Source organism: Numida meleagris, chromosome 5 (genome assembly GCF_002078875.1).
Source record: "Numida meleagris isolate 19003 breed g44 Domestic line chromosome 5, NumMel1.0, whole genome shotgun sequence".
NCBI lineage: Eukaryota > Metazoa > Chordata > Aves > Galliformes > Numididae > Numida > Numida meleagris.
Genome location: NC_034413.1, coordinates 18,783,896 through 18,804,444, shown reverse-complemented (window position 1 = coordinate 18,804,444; position 20,549 = coordinate 18,783,896). Strand labels below are relative to the sequence as shown.

At 58.9% G+C, this 20,549-nt stretch overlaps 1 protein-coding gene and 1 long non-coding RNA gene across 6 annotated transcripts in view; one reads left to right on the top strand and one right to left on the bottom strand.

The window, feature by feature from the left end:
• PSD (pleckstrin and Sec7 domain containing) overlaps positions 1–20,549 on the bottom strand; it is a 35,880-nt gene that overhangs the window by 12,952 nt on the left and 2,379 nt on the right. For 2 of the 5 annotated variants that reach the window (XM_021399002.1, XM_021399001.1), the window contains exons 3-7: positions 9,274–9,717; positions 2,270–2,464; positions 1,728–1,808; positions 1,163–1,275; positions 321–379 (exon numbers count right to left, since the gene is read on the bottom strand). In XM_021399002.1, coding sequence (XP_021254677.1) covers positions 321–379; positions 1,163–1,275; positions 1,728–1,808; positions 2,270–2,464; positions 9,274–9,717 — 892 coding nt within the window. Of the gene's footprint in view, positions 1–320; positions 380–1,162; positions 1,276–1,727; positions 1,809–2,263; positions 2,465–9,273; positions 9,718–13,535; positions 13,993–14,081; positions 15,044–17,593; positions 17,684–20,549 lie in introns of those variants that run through there. The other 3 variants (XM_021399000.1, XM_021398999.1, XM_021398998.1) reach the window with 3 other exon arrangements.
• LOC110399777 lies at positions 5,514–12,798 on the top strand. Its single transcript, XR_002439401.1, has 2 exons — positions 5,514–6,037; positions 7,970–12,798. It is a non-coding gene; the product is annotated as an uncharacterized LOC110399777 (long non-coding RNA).

The following is a 20,549-nucleotide window of genomic DNA, read 5'->3' as shown; positions in this document are numbered from 1 at the left end:
AAATTGGGTGCAACCTGCTCCCAGCACCAGCGAGGCTTGAGGTCTCGCTCCCACCCCCTCTCCCTGTCCGCTTTCCCTTCCTCACCCTCCTCTGTACCTTCCAGCTCAGTGTATCTCCTTCAAAGCCCCATTCTCTCCTCCACCACCTCCCTCTCTCATTCGGACTTTCTCCTCTCTCATCCCCAGACACGCTGAGGGTGCTCACCCCTATAGGTCTCACGTCCCCAGCACACATGGCTCTGTCCTTGGGCTACCCGTAGCCAGGGCAGTGGGGCAGAAAGGGCAGGGGACAGAGAGGGCTGGTGGCAGGGTGAACTTACATGTCCATGCAGATCTGTGTTCAGCAACATCAGGGCACAGGTCAGGGTGTGGGCTCCGTCTGCAGCACAAGCACAGGGCAGGAATTAGAGCCCTTGGGCACGGATGGAGGTTCTGCTGAGCTTGAGGCAGTCCTGAGCCCGCTCCTCCCGGCGGAGCAGGTGGCACACAGCATCAGCAAAGTGCTGGCAGCACGCAGGTGAGGAGATAGGAGGCCATTGGGTTAAAGCTGGTCCCCAAATTGAGCGTGCAGCCCTGCAGCCCCTCAGCCAGGCAGTGATGCTGCAGCTAACATTGTCCAGCCCCTAGCACGGACACGGTGGAGCCCTCTTCCAGCCAGCCAGCCAAAAACTCACCTGCCCAGAGCCAAACCAGAGCAGACTCAGCACATGAACACACACAGGGGGAGCGCAAAGACGTAAAACACTGAAGTGAAACAGTACAGGCTGGGTGCTCCTCTGTGCTACCCTGGGTGCTGGGCAGCGGCGCTTTCTCACCTGGCTCTTCCCTGAGCCGTGGGTCTGAGCTGGGCTCTGTGTGCTCAGCAGGGCCTTCTCTCGCCTCTTGTGCTAATCTGCTCAAGGTCAGAATTGAGGATGTGTTGAGCCCTAGTTATGCATCTTCCAACTGGAGCAGGTTTTTTTTAAAAAAAAAAAAAGTCTAAAGTGTCTGTCATGTGAGGGAAATGTGTTACAGGGCTGACTCCTAAGGTGTCAGTTCACGCTCTCAGACTGCCTTCTAGTTTCAGTTTGAGCACTCTCATTGAGCTGATGAGAACATGTGCTCTCTTGAACGAACACACACACACCCACACGCACGCTCACACACACACAGAGCTTCTTACCCTCAGAGGAGATGGCATTGGGATTGCACTCGTAATAGCGCTGGGAAAAATGAGCCAGCACTCGCTCTCGCTCTTGTGTCTCTCCCATCAGGGCCAGCTCCTTTAGGAAGGACCTGAAGAAGCAGCAGTAGCAGCGTTGGTTGCACACGAAGCCCAGCAGCAGACCCTCTGACCCCCCTGAGCAGCAGTGGAGCTGTGGCTGTCCCCTCCCTCAACTCCCATGTGTGCCACACGAAGCCCTGCATCCAACCCACAGCATCCAGCCCTGACGGCACACCAGGCCCTGGAAACTACATCGGGGGAGGAGGTTAGGTCAGCATGAGTTGGATCTGGGCTCAGGGCCTGGAAACACAGCCCTTGGTGAGCCTGACTGGGGAGCTAAGAAGAGGGACAATCCTTTGTGCTGGTATGGCTGAGAGACCACTTTGGGAATCGACCTAAGGCTGTGGGGTCTGCCTGCTCCTGCAGATCTCTGTGAGGGTGAGGAACTGCAGAGGGCACCATCTGCTGGGACCTGCTCAGGTGGCTGTGACACGTGCACACGGCCACGCTCAGACTGTCTGACCTGAGGGCCTGGTCCAGGCTCATCCCTGTGAACACGAAGAACTTCAGATATTCCCCTGCCACCATCTTGCTGAACTCGTTGCTGAAAGAGAAAGGGGGGAGCGAGAGTGCGATCGACCAGGCTGGGGGGACATCAAAATGCAGACAGGGATGGGACGGATTCTGGTGGGCTGGATACCTCCCAGGAGACATGACAGCAGGGCTGTGGGAAGCATGCTGGAGACAGAGGCACTCCCGCATCCCCTGAAACTCAGAGGGGTCACCCACAGATACAGTGGGAATATTTGGCATGTCAGCTACCTGGTCCTCTGTTCTCTGACACCTTGATGAAGGTGCCTGAGATGCAGTGGGGGTAGGAAGGTACCAAAACCTGGATGTTGCCTTTAGAGGAACACCTGCTATAAACAAGCTGTCGCAGGGACAAGTCTTTGGGGTCCAGCCAGTGGTTCCCTGACAGCCCAGCGCCCTCAAAGGAAGCAGCTAGAGTTGCTGCAGGGAGGAGTGATGGAGGATGGGCCATTCCTTGTGAATACCCACACGTACTTCTTCCCCAAGTGGCGGGCCACATCTGCTTTTTTAAAGCCATCCAGGTTGTAGAGCCGCTTGGCCAGGCGCTTGGCAGCCTCTAGGTCAGCCTTGTGCCCATTGGAGAGCGTGTCGGTGCTGCCCAGGGCCAGCTGCTCCATGCTGTCCATCTCCGAGTCTGAGTCAGAAACCAGCTGGCTCAGGGGGTGCTCGCTGCAATGAGAAGGGACACACCATATTAGTCTGCCCACATGTTCCCTGCTCGCTCAGCCTCTCAGGGGGATGCAGGACCTCGCCCTCTTCTAGGGGCCAGCAGCTTTGCTGGGCAATACTGGTTAGAGGTGCTCAGAGGACAGGGCTAAGCGCTAAGGGAAGGCTTGGAGATGTGACTGGAAGAGAGGTAGGTGACAGGACCAAGGCCCTCAAAGCTATGTCCAAACCGGCCATGGTAAGACAGGACAGCTGTTGGGAAGTCCCCCACCCTGAGCCTGCGAGACTTCGTGTGCGGGCTCGGGCTCTGCTGAGGCCAGCTGCAGCAGGACGTGGAGCGGAAATGTGCACACGCTGTACTCTGTATCGGTACGCCTTTTTTTTAACCCAGACAAGCTCCTTGTGCTGCTCTCGAGTGCAGTTTCTGCCCAAAACAAGAAGACCATAATTCCTTCACTTGGCTTTTCCCATCTGCAAACTTCAAAGCAATTCACAGAGGGAAGAAGCGAGGCACAGAGAGTGAAGACGAAGGAGAACCCCCCCGGCCTCCGGCGCAGCATGGTGTGCTGGGGCTCCCCGTCAGCTCCCAGCCCCGCTGCCTTACATGGCCATGCTGGGAGCGTGCTCTTGGCTGCTTCTAGCACTCTGACTCAGCCGCACACAAATTATCCCAACAAAAAGTAAGTTGAATCTAATCAACAACGAACGTTAAGCAATTCTGACCTCGCCCAAATTTTCTGGCAGACCTCGCACTGTTCCAATCTGATTTATTTTTAAGTCTCTAATTGACTTTTAAGAAGGCCTCCTCTCCTGAGCCAATTACCCAGGCCGATCTCCCGAGGCTCCGCTCCTCCCACTAAGGACAAAGCCACTCCTCGCTGCCTTTGGGCTGCAGCTCGTGCTGTCCCGGAGGAGCCCCGTGCAGCAGGGACAGGCTGCCCTGCACCTCAGGGAGCTCTCGGCATCCCAGCGGGATGGGGAAGTGTCTGGGCACAAACCCGTGGCTGGATGCATCTGTGACGGATGCAGTGCTGGCACCCTGTGAGTCCCAGGGGAGATGGCACAGGACTCGGGCCACCGTGGAGCCTGGCAGCTCCAGGCAGGGGCTGCTGCAACAGAACCGCTGTGCCCTCAGCCAGGACAGTGCTACCTCTTCCCAGGAGCAGGAGGTAAATCCAGTTGCACCTGCAGATCACAGCTGGGAAAACAGTCTGCAATCTTGGGAGCATAGCACTGTCCCAGCCCAGCCCAGCAGCTCCGAGGTTGCTTTTCTGGCTATGGACTGAGCTACAAAACCCAAAGTCCATCACTCCTCCATCACTCCCTGCAAAGCAAGCCGCTGCCCAGCCATCCTCCGAAGACCTTTTCATTCTTCTCAACCAACATCTGAAATCTCCCCATACCCTGCTGGGCCTTGATGCCCTCACTGAAAGGCTGTCCTCCCTCCCACAGCTGCTGCATGGTACCTCCTGCAGCAAACCCAGAACTCAGAGTCTCCTCTGTGACCTCCACCGAAGCTGCGCTCCTCGGCTTTCCCATCTAGTGTCAAGCACCAGCTGCGGGGTCACATACAAAACCTCCTTGACCTTCCACATCTCACAGCAGGTTCTCAACCTGTGGCTGAGCCTCTTTCCTGGCTTTTTGAACCAAGCATGCAGGAATCGCAGTCTGTTTCCTAACGCTGCTCTACCTGTGGGATCTGCCATTCCTTCCCTCACCGAGTCCCACTTCTGACTTTGGGCTTTATATCAGCAGAACGTGACCTTACAGCCAGGACAAGGCAGCCATACAAGCAATGCCAGGCTCCCAGCCATGCCATGGGGTGGCCTTTCTCCTAGTGCTTGAGTCACTATCATGATGCTACACGAGGACCACCAGTGCAGGCAGGCTAGCGGTGCCCCACTGATGGCAGCCTTCTACTTCAGCTGGCTGGAGAACGCCCATCCTGCAAGGAGAAAAGCAGGAACTCAATCCTCAAGCAAATGGCGAGCAGAGCAAAGAGCATACGTCCACGTCTGAGGCAACTGAGGTGACACTAATTTTCTTGCCAATGACCTAATGTCTCAGGGGATTTTTTAGTGTACTTTCTAAGTGACATTTCAGTTTGGCTTGAAGAAGCACTGAGATAATAATTTTACTTTAGATGTATTTCCAACTCGAGAACCGGTCTGCACTTAAGGAATAATGATCAAATTTGGTATTGTATGAGCATCTCCAGCGTGCCTGGCATGAGTCACCATGGAGCGGGCCCAGGGTGAGCACAGCCCTGCCAGTGCAGCACAGCCACCGGCACCTGCGGTGCCCGCAGCATGACCCTGCTCCCGATGGGCACCTTCTTGCTGGGCAGCAAGGCCCCCACAGCTGCTGCCAGGGCCTGAGGGCAGGGTCCGGCAGCAGCAAAGTGCTTCTGGAGCAGTCCTGCAATGAAAGAACTGCAGATAGTCCACCCGTGGGGTCCACATGCCTCACTTCCTGGCCCCAAATACTCCTTAACGGAACTATTTCTCTTCTGACCCCCAAATGTTCCAGCTCCAGACCCCTATTACTCTTTTACCAGTCACAAATACATTTCTGGGCCCAAATTCTCCTCCACTCAGGCACCAGCCATGCTTCTCTGAGCCCAAACCCTCCTGCCCAGGGCCCTATTCCTTCCCTGCCTCCAGGTTTTCCCTCTCTGAGCCCCATGCTTCCTTCCGAAGGCCAAACATGCGTCTCCTGGACCCAAACATTCACTGTCTCACCTCGATATCCCTTCACTGGCTGAGGGCTCAGAGCACTGAAGGAAGAACTGGAGCACCTTCCTGCGCTGCAATGCAGCATGTTGCTGCAGGAGCCCCAACCTCCGCCTTGCCACAGGGATCTTGCCCAGCACCATGGGGCAGCAACAAGCTGTCAACTCAGCAGAGCCTGGCCTAAGGGTGCCCACCAGCCCTCACTGCCAGCAGGGATGTGTCTGCACGGGGGAACCCTCACCAGCACCCTGCTCCTCAAGACTGCTCGGCCAGGTGCCCGTCGGACCCAGCCTGGGGCATTCCGTTGAGCCCCCATGTTACCCAGGTCCCGCTGCCATGTGAGACACCTGCTACAAGCAATACAGAAATGCCTACCACAAACCACTTGCTACCTAAAAAGGGCCATGGGAAATCTGGATCAATTCCTGCAGCATGGATGGGGCAGGGAGCCTGGTCTGAGGCAGTGAGGTACGTGGGGCAGCCCAGCACTGCCCTTAGTTCTGGTGCCCCACACGTGTGGCTCTGTGCCCACCGCCTCCACTCAGCGTGCCCAGCCTGCCGAGTATCGCTGCTAATAATGTACCAGACCGGATCCTCGGCTGAGCTAAATAAATGCGGCTCCCTCCACTGGTCTCCGTGGAGTGACTTTGATTTACGACAGCTGAGATCTGGGCTGGTTCATTCCTTGCAAAATTGAAGTTGGGCTGGGAGGACACTTGAAGGTCAGCCAGGCCAGCCTCCAAGCGCGGGCAGGACTGGTGCTGCTGTCCTCGTCCAGCAGCTGTGCCCAGCCGGCTCCCAGATCGCCCAGCAGCCCCGACAACATCGCTGCTCCCACAGGCAGGTAAGACCCAACCTTGGGCACCGTGCCCCTCCTCGCCGCTGTCTCCCTGGAGAGCGAACACACAGCTGTTCCGTGACCCCGCAGCACGGCCCTCCTCCCGGCTGCCGCTGGTCCTCGCCCAGCCCCGTGCCACCGCCGCTCGCGGGGGCCGGGATGGTCTCCGCAGGGGCCGTCCTTCCTAGGACCAGCTTCTGGAGGCAGCTGCTCGCAGGGCCGTAGATCCGGTTACTCACCAGGCGGGCGGAGGGACGGCTTCTCCTTCAGAGACACAGATGCCATGGTGCTACCCGGGGAAGCCCGCGCCTCCAGGACCTCCGGACGAAGTCCGGCCAACGGGGTGTGAGCGAGCGCGCCCCGCGGGGCCGCATCGGAGGCGGTCGCAGCCCGACACGGGGGGGTTCGTCCCGCGGGGACTCGCCCCGCCGCCCCCTCCCCGCCGCTGCCGGGCCCCTTCCCCGCGGGCGCGGCCGCCCGTGCCCCGCAGCAGCCCCGCCAGCACCGCCCCGCCCGCAGCGCCGCCCCCGGGGCCGCGGGGACCCCACGCGCCGCCGCTCCCCGCTGCGCTCCGCTCCGCTCCATCCCGGCCGCGGCCCTTCCACCGCCGGCGATGCCATGCCATGCCGTGCCGTGCCGTGCCGTGCCATGCCGCACCGCCACCCCGCCCTCCCCATCGCCGCCCGCCTCACCGCCGCCGCCAGTGGCCGCGCTATCCCCGCGGTCCCCGCGCACGCCCCCGCCCCCGCCAGGCCTCGCAGAGCCGCGCAGGTGGCACCTGGCCCCGCTGCCGCCGCGGGATTCTGAGCCGCACCGCCGCTCTCGTACACGTGTGCGGCATGTGCGGGCCGGGCAGCTCGCCTCGCGTCCCGGAGATCCCGGCACCGCCGTCCGCCCTGGGCCCCGCGCTGCCCCGTGGCCGCCCGGGCACAGCAGAGCGTGGCACTGGGGAACGGTATGAGTAAAAAAAACCCACACCTGAGTGCCACGCTTCCTTCAGTGTCACACTGTAGGCTGTGCCTGCGGAGAATTACCCTTCCATTCGTGCCCGCCCTCCCATGCTCTCACTCCTCGCTTCCCCCCCTCTCTATCCTCAGCCCTCTCCCCACACCCTCCCGCATCACTCCCACAGCAGCTCTGTGACCCCGTGGCTCTCAGGACACACACTGCCCAGTTTGCCCAGTGCCAGTCAGGTTCCCCATGCTGAGCCCACTGCTGAGCGGCCATCAGCCCTGGGCCAGCAATGAGGAGCAATTACCAGCCCCTCCCATAATAATAAATGTCCATAGGGGTGCACGCGGCTGTGGCTGGCTCTGGAGTCCCAGCTGGGACCTGGGGAGCCAAGGGAGGCTGAGCACATGGATTTTAGGGCACTCACACCCCGGGGGGACACCATTTGCCTATGTCTCTCTGGCGCTGATGCCCTACAATCTGCAGTGCCTGCCCCAGGGCTACCCTGGGATTTGAATCTGTAATTGTAAAATGACAACCCAAAAGCAGCCCAGTTCCCATCTCACCCTCTCGCCAGTGCCACCAGCCCCAGAGGGACCCCATGTCCCCAGTGCGGCACAGCACCCTGCCTCCTGCTCCTGGCCCTGCTCTGGGTCACCGTCACCTCTGTGGGGACAGCAGCCTCCCCTACAGTGACAGTGGTGACCCACACACCACTTCCTGCCTAGGGCGGGCCATGCCTTGCAGCACAGCCCAGAGTGAGGGCCTGGCCCTCCCGGAGCCCTGCCCCATGCCAGAGGTGCCGCAGGGTGACCCGCTGTGGAGCAGCCCAGCAGCAGAACATCTCCCATTGCTAACGTCATCTATCAGGGCAGGGGGCTCCTAGTGTTGCAGTGTGGGAAGCGTGCCAGGGACATGCAGCACTCCCAGGGGCTATCCCTCTGCTCAGGGCTGTGGCTTGAGCTGCTGCTGTCTCCCTTCACACAGGGACACTGGGACAGGCTGAGGGGACCTGGTGCAGGGCTCACTGCATTGGCAGCTAGGCATGTTTCCTGCCTGCAAGGTCGAGACTGAAGTGTGGTCCCAGAACATCGAGTACAGAGGGACGCTGGAGCCTTGGTCTGAGCCGCAAGGGTGCAGGAGCTGATGCTGCCTGGCCTCGCAAGGAGCTCCACACCACCACTGCCACCACAGGAGCCAGGAGTCACAGCCTGCAGAGCCCTTCCCCCGCCCAGACCCCAGCCTCGCGCCAGCTACCCCCACAGCCCCTTCTGTGCCCCTGTGGTGCTGCTGCTGCAGCAGGAGGCATCTTGTGAGCCATGAGTTAGGTACTGCTCTTTTGGTTTCTCTGGAGCCATCTTGGTCCAATGTCTTGGCAGAGGAACAGAAAGCTGAGTCTGTCTCCAGCAAGCAACCATCCGTGACTAGATACTGCCACCCTTGGCTGCTTGGTGCCACTCAGACACCACCCGTTTTATGCACAAACTTTGCCCGGCCTCTGTGCCACCATGCCCCTGCCCTCAGTGTCCCAAAAGAAGAGAAGCCTAGCCCATCGCCCAGCTCTTCTCCCCCCAGATGCCTCCAGGATGATCCTGACACCACACAGCAGATGCGATGTCCCACGCTCCTCTCTCAACTGCAGGCACCAAAGGTGACACAAAGCACAGATCCCTGCACTCCCACCCCAAGCTAAGCCTATCAGGATAGCATAGGCTGCAGTCAGAAGTAACACAGGTTTGGTTGGACAGCCAAGAGAAAGCCAAGCTGCTCTCCCTTCCAACAGTTCCCGGGACCCACTGGAGAAGCCTGGAAGGATCCAGGACACTCCAGCGTTGCACAAGAGATGACTGGGCAAGAGGAGATCTTGTGGGGAGGTAATGCAAGCAGGAAGCTCAGCGCTGGTGTGACCGACACGCCAAGTTCCCTGAGAGCCATCAGCTCTTCAGCTGTGCCACTAGGTTGGATGTGGCATCTGGACTGGACCTGATCGTGCTCCAGATGAGCACACCCCAGAAAAGGGAAAAGCTGCAGCCTCCCAGCAGGCTGAATCCTAAGTGCCTCAGCCCAAGACCTTACTGGGAGAGGGAAGAGTACAAGGAAGGCAGTGTGTCAGCCTGGGCATGGTCTCATGTATGGCCAGGTTGGAAGAGGTGGGACTGAGCACCCTGGCCTACTCCCCTGCTCCCCAGCAGCACTGGTAAGGCTGTGGCTACAAAACATGCAGCACAGGGTTAGACTTGACGCTGAGCTGTGGTGGCCCAGGTGGGCAGCAAGCAGTTTGGGTCACTCACCTCAGGTTGGAGGCCAAGGGAGTACCAAAGCTGTCCTCTGAGCAGCAAGGGCTGTGCCGAGCACCTTTCCTTTGCCTCCTTCTCTCCTCCTCCCTTTCAGTCCAGGGGGCATCTGTGGCTGAACTGGTCCCAGAGTCCGGCTCCAAGTGAGCCAGAGGAGCAAAGTTCTCCTCGATCAGCTTTGCACTATCTCGGATCTGTCCCTGTACTTCTGGGGTGAGGGTTGGGAGATCAAAAGTGAAAAAGGTCCCATGGGTGCGGGCTGGGGAGGAGAGGATGTCAATGGAGTCCAGGCTGGTGTAAGATGTGCCTTTGGCTCGATGGGACTCCATGATGCTCTCAAAATGCTTGCTGAAAGAGTCCATGCCATCCTTGGAGAGGCTGTGCCCTAGCAGGAAGGGCACTGGAGACTTGAGCATACCCTGTATGTCTCGATCCATGATCCTAGAGGGAAAGAAAGCGAGAGGAACTGGTCACTGAGGAGCAAGAGGTCAAAGCCCCAAACAAAAGCCCCTGCCTTGCTCCAGAAGGAAACTGGGGAGGGTAGAAGTCTCTTCTGAACATCTGAGTACACCAGGCCTCCAAAGGAAATGCCTTGCCTGCCCAAGACATCATGGGAAGAGGGCCATGCTGGCCTCCCTCCAGCCATATGCCTCTCCTTTAATGCGCCATGGACTTTTGTTCCCTTAGTGGCTCATCCTCCTAAGAAGCTTATGAGATGGCTACTGCTCCCAGCCACTCGGCTTGAGCTTAGATCCAATAAAGGGCTCAGGCACCAAAAACAGGATGCAGTTCAGCTCCACTGCCAAACAAATCCACAAGTGCCTGAATTTTTCATGAGCCTTCAGAGCTTCGAGCACCCGCGGCACTCCTGGAGCCACTGAGGACAGAGTGACACCTTCCTCTGCATATGTGACACAGCAGTCACGGAGCCAAGCCCACCTGCAAGGTTAGCATAAGCAGCAGCTGCCCACACTCATTTTGAAGGAGGAGGAAAAAGCAGGATGGCCTGATGGTGGTGAGAGCACCTCAAAGGGATTGGGCTGCCTTCAGATTGGCTCACCTCCTCCCTGCCAAAGCACCTGCACTATGCTCTCTGTGCCCTGGCAAACCACCCGGGTGGTCATGGATCACCCCGCAGGAGGCTCAGCTTGTCTACAGCACGGCTCTGTGTCCAGCCCAACACAGGAGCTCCTACATCTCGAACCCCTGAGCATTTTGTCCCAGAGATGAGCCTGCCCTTCAGTCTAAGCATGTGACACAGGGATATTTCCAACACAGAGAATGTCAGTGCTTCAGTCCTATAAGCCCAAACGCAACCCTAAAAGTCTGTTTCACTCACAAGCTGCTATCACTTTATTAGAGCACCAAAAAAGCACTTGTTATGCCACTCACTGTCCTGATTAAAAGCGAATAACTGATCCAGCTTGTCATAACATTTGTTATGAGCAAACAGCTCCATACAGAAGGCTCAGAAAATGCAGTGCTGTTACAAGCACGAAGTGGTTTATCATTTATTAGCCTTCATATCCTGCTCCAGAATCTCACGGATTATTGTACCAGGCCCCGAGCTGACAGCCTCACTGCACCAGAATGCAGAGGGCTTCAGGGGGCGCCCAGCAAGGTGGGCACTGCAGGATCACAGAGTCATTGATGCTGGAAAAGTCCACTAATACTGCCTAGCCCAACTGCTGACCGAAGGCAGGTAAGGAAAGCAGGATGGAGGCTGCTCCTGGCAGCCCATGAGCACTGCCCAGCTATGCAGTCCTGCTGTCTGCTCCTACCAGCACAGCCTGAGCGCCAGAAAGCACTGCACAGAGCTTGCTGGTGAGAATAGGGAAAGGAGATCTCTATAGCACTTACAGTTGTGAACATGCATTCATTGCCTTTGCCACTTTGCAGTGTGCTGTTGAATGGAGCTAATGTTGCTGATTTCATTTTGCATCATTTTGCACGCACACAGCAGCGATGGGCAGTGCAAAAACAAATACGTTTCCAGCTTTGAGCTGACGTGGGAGGCATGGTGATCCTTTCTTGGAGATGGGCCAGGTGGGTAAGTAGGGGACACCCATCCCAGGCACCGATAACCGTGCTGCATGGCATGCTGACACCTCAGCCGGCACTGCTGGGCACCGCGTGGAGCTGAGCAACCAGATCTCAGCAGCCACATCAGCAGAGGGGAAGGGGCTCCTGTGTCCCCCAGCACATCAGCGTCCTCATACTGGTGGCTGGTGTCCCATCTGAGAAGGCTGCCCCAGCGGCAGACCCGAGGGCTGTGCTGGGCAATGCTCTGCTCCCAGGGAGGACAGGCGCTCCTGCCTCCGGCTGGCCCCCACACACTGGGCAGCGGGGCACGGTGCTGCAGAGCCGGCTCTGGCTCACTCAGCAGCACTGCCCCCGGCTTAGTGTCCCCCCTCCCCCCGGGACGCTCAAGAGGAGCCCGCTCTTGCTGACAGGTCTCGGCACTGTGGGACTAATGGGAATAAAGACAGCAAAGGCTTAGACTGGTCATTAGCCGTAGAGCTGGCTCTAAATATATTCAGGGAGTGGATTCTGGAAGAAGACACTGTTTCTTATGTCACTTTCCACGTCTTGTTTGATTTTGTATCAGATTTTTTATCCTGATGTCCTGCTGCACGTTCTCTTATTTTAGGAGAGCAAATGACAACGAAGGTGCCTTTTGGCAAGAATATAAAGGGCAACAAAGTAATGCCAAGCCAGTCCCCCCCGCGCAGAGGGTGCTAAACCCCTAAGGCTAGATTTTCAAAGGGATTTACATGTCTAAATGCTGCAAATCAGCATCCAGTGGTGCCTCAGTAGTTTTGCAGGGCTGCTCCTTCGCATCTACCAACAAAGTGCTCTGCAGAGGACTGGCTGGGATGGAAGCCACTGGTTTGCAACAGCTCCTGCAGAACAAAGCGGTGCTGGCTCTTGGAAGATGGGGCAGCTTTTAATGACCCCAGCATCACCGCATCGCCCCTCCTGTGAGCAGACAAAGCAGAAAGCTTGAAGCAGAAAACATCAATACTGGTGACTGGTAAATGGGAGGGAGGGCTGCAGCTGCAGAGCTTGCTCTGAAGTGGTGTGTAAGCAAAGCCCAGGCTGTGATGCAGGCGCTGAACCAGCTCACTATTTCAGTCTGGTGATTTTTGGCACTGCTGTCTGCAGGGTCTGTGCCTCACTGGGGAATAGCCAGGGGTCTGTCTGCACATCAAAAAAATCTGAAAACCACCGGTCTACAAGGAAGCAGCATAAAATGAGCAGGACACCATCGTATGCGCCCTGGTAATTATGCCTGGAGCACTGTGTTGAGGGCAGCAATGCGCTGGGGTACACACCTGAGCTTTCTGGCCGTGCCTGGGGAGCTCCAGCACGGTGTCCCAGAGGGCAAAAGGCAGGTACAGGCTAACAGCCCACAGACATGTAATGGCCCTTAGGTGTTTGGAAATGAATTATCACCACGTAAAAGAATTGTTACCGTAACTTGAATAACTTGCTTGGAGTGATAATATGACTTACAAAGCTTGTTCACATTCTCTATCACAATTCATTTGGGAAAAAAAATGCATTTCCTTCTTGGGAAACCCGCAGGAGCCCAGCTCCCTGTGCGGCGTGCACCTTCCCGTCCACAGCAGCCCACCTTGTGTGCTTTTCCCTCCACTGCAGAGTACCACTGCAGGTTATTTCATCATCTCTTCCCACTCCCAACACCAAACCTCCCTTCTCCTTTTCTGAGCACACTGCCAGGCACCTCTCTGTCCCAGCACACAGGAGTCACCCAGCTCTGCTCCCCAGCAGCTCCTTTCCCTTCACTGCAAAGCATCTGCAGATGGAGCAGAGGCTCTCGTCCTACCCGAGGCCCATAACAACCCCAGTACAGATTATTTTGCCACCCAAGCAAGAAACAACACAAAACACAAGTGTGAACGGACTCCCTTCAACCCAGTGACCCATGGCACTGTCCCCAGGTACCAGGCTCAAACAGTGACCTGATCACAGGACTTGTCCCCACAGGAGTGGGTCCTGCAGTGCAGCGCTCTGCTCTGCGCTGGACACCAGCACCACCCCGCTCCTTCCACAGGGCAGCGAGGGACCCCCAGCCCTGCAGGACAGTGAAAGACCACTCTGACCCCTGCACACAGCTCAAACACAGCTACTGAGGGTTCTGGCTTAGGCACTTATTTGGCAGAGCCCCTTTGTCACACACTTGGGATACCGAGGAGGGTGAGGGGAGCTCTCTGCCCTCCCACGCTGAGCCTCACCTTTCCCTGCTCTCCTTCCTCGTGGCCTCAAACACTTCATCATCCTCATCTGCATCTCCGTCGCGCAGCACATCCTTCGTGCTCTGGACGCTGTGCTCAGGGTTCCCCTCGGGCATGCTGTCCCTCCTGCCCGGAGTCCCCGCAAAGCTGGGGTTGCTCTCGCTGTCCTTCTGGCTCTCAATAGCAGAATCCACCTCATCCCTCTCAGCCAGGATGTCGTCAATGTTGGTTTCGCGGTAGCAGCGCAGTGGCACGGTGTCCAGGTCTGTCTCAGAGTACTTCACAGCCCTCCTGATTATGCCCGTCTCACAGGAGCCCTGCTCCCTGCCGCCTGCTGGGGACACCTCGATCTCCACCTCCACGTGGCTCAGGCCGTGCTTGGGAGCCAAGATGGGCGGCTCCGCAGGCAGCGGGTGGCTGGGCTGCAGCGGGGGCTCAGTGATGGGGGCCGAGGAGCCTGGAAGAAAGCCGAGAGCCCCCATTTAACCCCAAATGCCGGTGGGCTGGGGCTCTGCATACCCACAGTGTCCCTGCCTGACAGCTTACCCATTTTGGGGGCACCCAGTGAGCCGTAGAAGAACTCCCACTTGGCACGAGCGATGCGCTGGGCATGGGCTGAGCTCTGTCGGGGGCATGGCCAGGCGCTGCCCTGCAGGGACACGGTGGTCAGTGGGCTGGGCTGGATGCAGCACGGTGTGGGGCCACGGGAACCTACCTGGGGCCAGGGGCTGGCGAGGACGTCCCCCTGTGGGGCCTGCAGCCCGTTGGCAAGGGAGCTGAAGAGGCAGCTGGTGGTGAGGGAATGGGCATCCCTTCCGCCTGCGTGGGGACGAGTCTGCCCTGGGGACCTGCAGCCGGCCAGGAGCGGGTCAGATGCGGAGGCCTCCAGCTTCAGTCTGCGGAGCAGCTGCTCCTGGGGCTGGGGCTGCCCAGGGGGCACACGCCAGCCCCCGCTGGGCTCCGTGGGGCCATTCTCCTGGGGTCCGCTGAGGGGCCGCACGCTGGCCTTCTCGATGAAGCGGAAGGTGACGACGGAGCTGCGTCCCTCCGGGGCCACCAGTGGGCTGCGGCTGCCGGGCGAGGTGAGCCCTGGGGCAGGATGGCCCCTCCGCGGGGTGCAGGGGGCTGTCAGCCGCCCCCCACCCGGGCAGCCCCCATTGCCAAAAGGCCCCATCTCTGTCGGCTTGCGAGCCAGGGAGCCGGTGCTGTTGTAGAGGCCAGGGGGGCAGCGGCGGGTCTCGAGGGCCAGGCCCTTGCGCAGGAGGTGTAAGCGACCAGCATTGAGGTTGGGAGTGAGGCAGCGTGGGGGGCTGTGCCGGCCTGGCTCAGGGCTGGAGGCGATGGGCGGCCAGGGCCTGCGGTCCCCATGGTGGGAGAAAGGCGGGGGTGAGGCGGTGCAGCCCTCGGCTGGGGGCAGGCGGACGAGGCCCCCTGCCTGCGCCATGCTGACAGGGTGAGCACAGGTGTCAGGGCTGGAGCTGGGCAGGGCGAGGCATCCTCAGGCAGCCCTGGAGGGCAAGGAGAGGTGATTAGAGAATGGGGCAGAGGTGGGGGAATGTAGACATTGTGATATTGCTTGAAAGTGGATGTAGGATGGAGATCGGCCCAAACATCTGGGGATAGGTAGCCTGAGAAGCGCTGCCGTCCTTGGGTCCCATGACTCCTCAAGCACTGTCCTACAGACCAGCAGCATGCAGATACAGTGGGAGCACATGCTGTGTACATTGAAATTGGTTTCATTTAGCCTGACTTAGGCTGAATATTTTACTACCTGTAGCCACCTAATATAATCTCCATAAGGGGAAAAAAAGATACATGGGCTTGCTGAGATATCCCCACTCTGAAGGAGTTTGACACCAGCAGCCCAAGGAAGAAGCCATCTCTTTGGAGGTCAGCTTGTGTTTTAAAGTGTGTCACCCGTCACATGCCACAGCCGCAATCTGTGGCACAGACAGAGCTGTCAGCACCGGTGGATCCAAACAGAGGCAGCTGAGACAGCCTTGCCTGGGGGCCGAGCGCGCCTGAGCCAGCAGCACGGCTCGGGACGTTTCCCGTCGGGACACCTGTCACCCCAGGGTGGTGAGACACACCACGGGATGGGAGGACCTGGCGCCAGGCGGCCCTGTGGGCAGCGCTGCCGGCTCTGCTCTCTCAGCACAGCTCACACTCGGACTCTTCCTCCGAGTCCTCTGAGCTGCCGGTGTGCAGGAAGGGCTTTTGGCTCCCTGAGGATACAGAGGTACCAATTCCTGCACTCAGATCTCAGCACTTGAATGCAAAAACCCAAATGTCAGTGGAGGACAGCACGTTTTCTTCTCCCAGCTGCTGAGAGCAAACCAGACAGGGTTAAACTGAAGGCCGCAGGACTGGATTTTCAACGGTGTTTAGGCTGAGGAGATGCAGAGACATAACTCTTAATAAAATAGCCAAAATCACCCACATGGGGCAGACATCTCTATCTGCACTACTACACTTCCAGAACACGTGGCTCCTACCGAGCAGCAATCCATAACCCACTGCCTGAAGAAAATACTCTCCCGTTTAAGATGTCGGTTACTGTTCTTATAATCTTTTCTCCTGTTATGGTTGTAGTCCCGCTCAAGGTTGCTTAACTGATAAATAACACAAATGCTGGGTTATGTATTTCAAGTGAAACCCCACTTTTATCTAAATGCAAACTGACACGCATGCCAAGGAGAAAAGTTATCACTAGAAAATAGTTGGCATGCACTGTAACATAAGGAATCTATAAAAAACAGCCCATCGCAATGCAGGCGAGTTACTGCTAAAATAAATGGGATGAGCACAGCACGTCCTCCTGCTTATCGAAGGGGAATTATCAAATGCAGAGCAAAGGCCGTGCCCGCCTGTGAGCCACTGGAGCTGAGCTGCCCCCCCATCCAGCACAGTGAGCCTTTCTCCAGCGATGAAAGGTAAAAAGCACAAATGCAACAGAGACGAAAAATCAGTGGTGTAGCTGAGACTTCCTGCTCACTGATTTGAATTATGAATCAAACCGATGCTCTTTAAATCAATGTGATGAATGGTTGGGCTGATGGCACCTGAGGGAGGCTGCCTCGAGGCTCCCATGCACAGGGAAGCCACGGGCAGCACGGGACACGTGTCACAGGGGACAACTCAGGAGCAGCAGTGTGGCAGCCAGGGGCTGCACATCTATTGGGAATTTCATTTGTTCAGCACAACAGCTCGCCCCTACAAGGACCTTGCTCCCGCTGGCTGTCTCCTCTGAGCACCAGAGGGGTGCCCGGGGATTCCTCCTGGCCTCGGGGCTGTTCCGGAGGGACCCGAGAGCTGCTCGCCGTGCCGGCGCTTGCCCGGCTCAGCGGGGCGACGCGGGTGAAGCAGCAGACGCCCGGCGCTGCTTACGCTGCAGGGGAAGCGCACACCCACGCGAGGTGTGTGTAGGGCCAACGCACACACGCTGCGGAAGGATGCCGGGGAAGAGGCAAGAAATGGAACGGAGAGGGAAGGTGCTGAATTCACAGGACGGGTTGTGCTGCTTGCGCCGGGCATGGGTCGGCTGCCACCAGCGGCAGCTGGGCACGGGGTCAGCCGGGCTGGGGGTGCTGCGGTCCGGCGGGGACGGCCTGGAGGAGCTTCTGCACTTGAAGGACGCAGAGCAATGTGGGGACGGCGGTGACCCAGAAGGGGAGCCCGCAGACTCTGTGGCCGTGGCACAAACAGGTGGCGACCGCAAGGGACCCCTTACCGAGGGATCGCCGAGTCGGGGACGTGCCCCCCCAGACCGGGGAAGGACCCGTGCCCCCTCCCTCGCCCCCAGCTCTGCCTGCCTCGCCCCGCGCCTCCGTCTGCTCGGGATCAGCCTTGAGTGGACGTGACAGCCAGTCGGATGAGCAGGAGCCCGCCCGGCTCCCCGCCCGGACACGTACCGCTGCCCCCGCAGCCCCGCACCGCCGCTCACCGCGGGCGCCCTGCTCCCGCCCGCTCCGGCCCCGCAGCAACTGCCGCAACTTTCCGCGCCCCCGCCGCGGTGCTCCGGCCTCCGGCCCCGCCGCGCTCCGCTCCCCGCGCCTTACTGCCACTGCCACCGCCGCATCCTGCTCCACGCTGCTGCTGCTGCTGCTGCTGCTGGCACGGCACGGCACGGCACGGCACGGCACGGCACGGCACGGCACGGCACGGCACGGCACGGCACGGCACGGCACGGTCCGCCCCGTCGGGCGCGGTGCGGTGCGGTGCCACCGGCCCCAGCCAGCCGCTCCCCGCCGCGCTAATCCCGGCGCGGGGCCGTCACTCCGCCCCGCTGACAGCCTCGACAGCCAATGGGAGTTCCCGCAGAGCGCCGTGCCCCGCCCCTCCCGGTAGCACCGGGACACGCGGTGGCGGGGGCGGCCGGGCCGCACCGTACCGCACCGCACCGGGCCCGGTGTGCATGTCCCGGGATGACACCGTGCTCGCGTCCGTGTGCGTGTCCCTGGGTAACACCGTGCTCATCCCATGTCCCATTGTGCATGTCCCCACGTGCCACCATGAACCTGTTTCTATGCACCTGAGCAGCAGTGGGCACATTCCCGTGGGGACGTGGGGATGTGTCCTGGTCATTGCCATGCTGCTGTGCACTGCGCACCATCACCGCTTGGGATCTGCAGGGACGAAGGGCCAAAAGGTGCCGCATGTCCCAAGCCACCTGGGAACCCTCAAGGATGGGAAATGCCACTGTGGTTTCAAGAAACTGCACCATGCTACAATGCTGAGAAATAAAACCATCTCATGCGCTACGCATGGGGCAGTGGGTGCTGGGGACTTGGCCCCTGTGCTGCCAGCACCAGGCCTGCACGTGGCAGCAGCTGGAAGCAGCACTCATCGCTTGCCCTGCCTGCTGGATCAATGCGCTATTAAACAGCGCTTTATTACCCAGCCCGGCAATCGTTACCATTGGCGAGAGGGAGGAGAGGCCCAGGAGAGCGGGTGTCCCCTGTGCATGCTGTGCTGCAGGAGGAATGTAGGCAGAGCACCCTTCTAGGCGCACTCCCGCCAGCAGCAAGCCCAGCTCCATGCCCGCCTGCCCTTGCTGTCACCCAGAAAGCGTGTCCTTTTGTCCCTGCCTGAGTGCAGGGACATGGGGAGGGAGCAGCCCGCTCTGCTCATCTTTAATGCATTGAAGCACTGCCATTTTCTCCCCTCCTCCTGCAGGCTGTTGCCTGAATGGCCCCTCTCCCCCACGCTGGGGACCATGGGTCCCCGAGCTGCCTCGCACTGACAGCTTCCTCGGCAGACTGGAGCGAAGCTGGGCTAATTAGGGGCCTCACTGCCACGGGATCAACGACCTGATTCCTTCAGCAGCTTCTTGATGGCAGCAGGGCGGGGGGAAGGCTTTTCTCTAAGCCAGAGCCAGAGTGTCAGATTCAACCAAGTGGAAGGGCTCCAAGCTCCCCAGTATGCCTGTACCAGGGCCCTCCCAGCACTGCCATTCCCCACTTCCACCTGCTGCTTTGCTGTGCCCCCTCGCCCTCCCACAGCCTTGCACCCTCGCTACTCGCTGTTGTTTGGGCACTTTGAACCCTCCAGTCTACGTGCACAAGCACCACATCACCCTGCATGGTCCCACCAGCTGCATGTCACCCCACCCCACCTCCTGGTCCCTGCCGGGTCCCCAGGCACAGCCTAGGGCAGCATCCAGCAGCACTCTGTGTGACTGCTGCTGCCTTTTTCCTTGCTCACCTCCACAGAGCCGTGCTGCACCTGTCCCTCCTGTACCCAGTTGTCACCAGGACAGCTCAACCACCAACTTAGTGCTTGCAAGGCACCAGCAAGGACATTAGACTGTCCTAGCCACCACACAGAGGAGGTGGCAGGAGGGGCTAACACGCTGTGGCCCCCAGCATGTCCTGGGGCACTTGGGCTGCTGACCAAGCCAGCAGGGCAGTGCTTTCACCCCAAGGTGCAGCACAGCCCTGCACATGTGCATGTCCTGCTGGCAGGTGCTCCATCCCAGTGGAAAGAACCACAGCAATGCAAGCCTGATCCCACAGGAGGCTGCTCCTGGTGAGGAGCTTTGTCTCTGCAATGACGGCTCGGGGCAACCACTGAGGTTGCTGCATTCATTCAGGGCCCAGACTTAACTACATGGCTCTAATTAATCCCTTCTGTGCCAACACCTGACCACATCCTCGCTAGATATTAAAAACCCACTGCAGTACAAGCCAAGCCTTTAATGGGCTGCTGCACTCATCTGCTATAGGCCGCTGGCTATGGGTAAGTGGTGCAGAAACCCTGTCCTGACACTTGCCACACCATCCAGCCCCATGCAGCGCAGCACACGTGCCATTCCCTGGCACCTCCTGCTCCCCAGCACGGGGGCACTCACCTGCTGGGGGTGGGTGAGGACGTGGCCCCAGGTGTCTGCCTGCACCAGCTTCACTCCATCAGGACAAAGGCGAAAACGCCACCATGGTAGAACCTGTCCTGGGGATGTGGGAGGTGGGGCCCCAGCACAGTTTGAGCCATAAATAATCTCCCAACACAGCAGTTAAGGGAACAATTGTGTGGGAGTATCTCTTGGTAAAAAGATGCTCATGAAAGGATGGTCTCGAAGGAAAGCAGTTGGCAGGGCCTGGCTGCGGGGTGTGTGCTGCAGCAAGGCCGCTGGTTCAGACCTGCAGAGAGGTGAGGTTGGCCTGGAACAAGGCAGCCTTGCAGGTTGCTGATGTGGGCTCCCGGCAGGCAGCAAGCTGCAGCACAGATCCTTGGAGCTGCTCTTCAACTGCAGCAGTACGGAGTTATGCCCTCCCTCCTCCTTCGGATTCACATGGAGAAAGGAAAAAGGGTGCAAGGAGGAACAGGCAGCGGATGCAGGGAGTGTTTGCTGCAAAAGAGGGACAGTGAGCCCCAGGCATGCTGCCTAACAGCAGGGAGGGAACGCGGGCACATACGTAATTGTAAAAAGTGTGGAAACTGAAATATCAGATGAGGAGGAGTAATTACAGGTGTAGTGACAAAGCTGAGCATCCAGACCAGACACTAGGCAGTCTC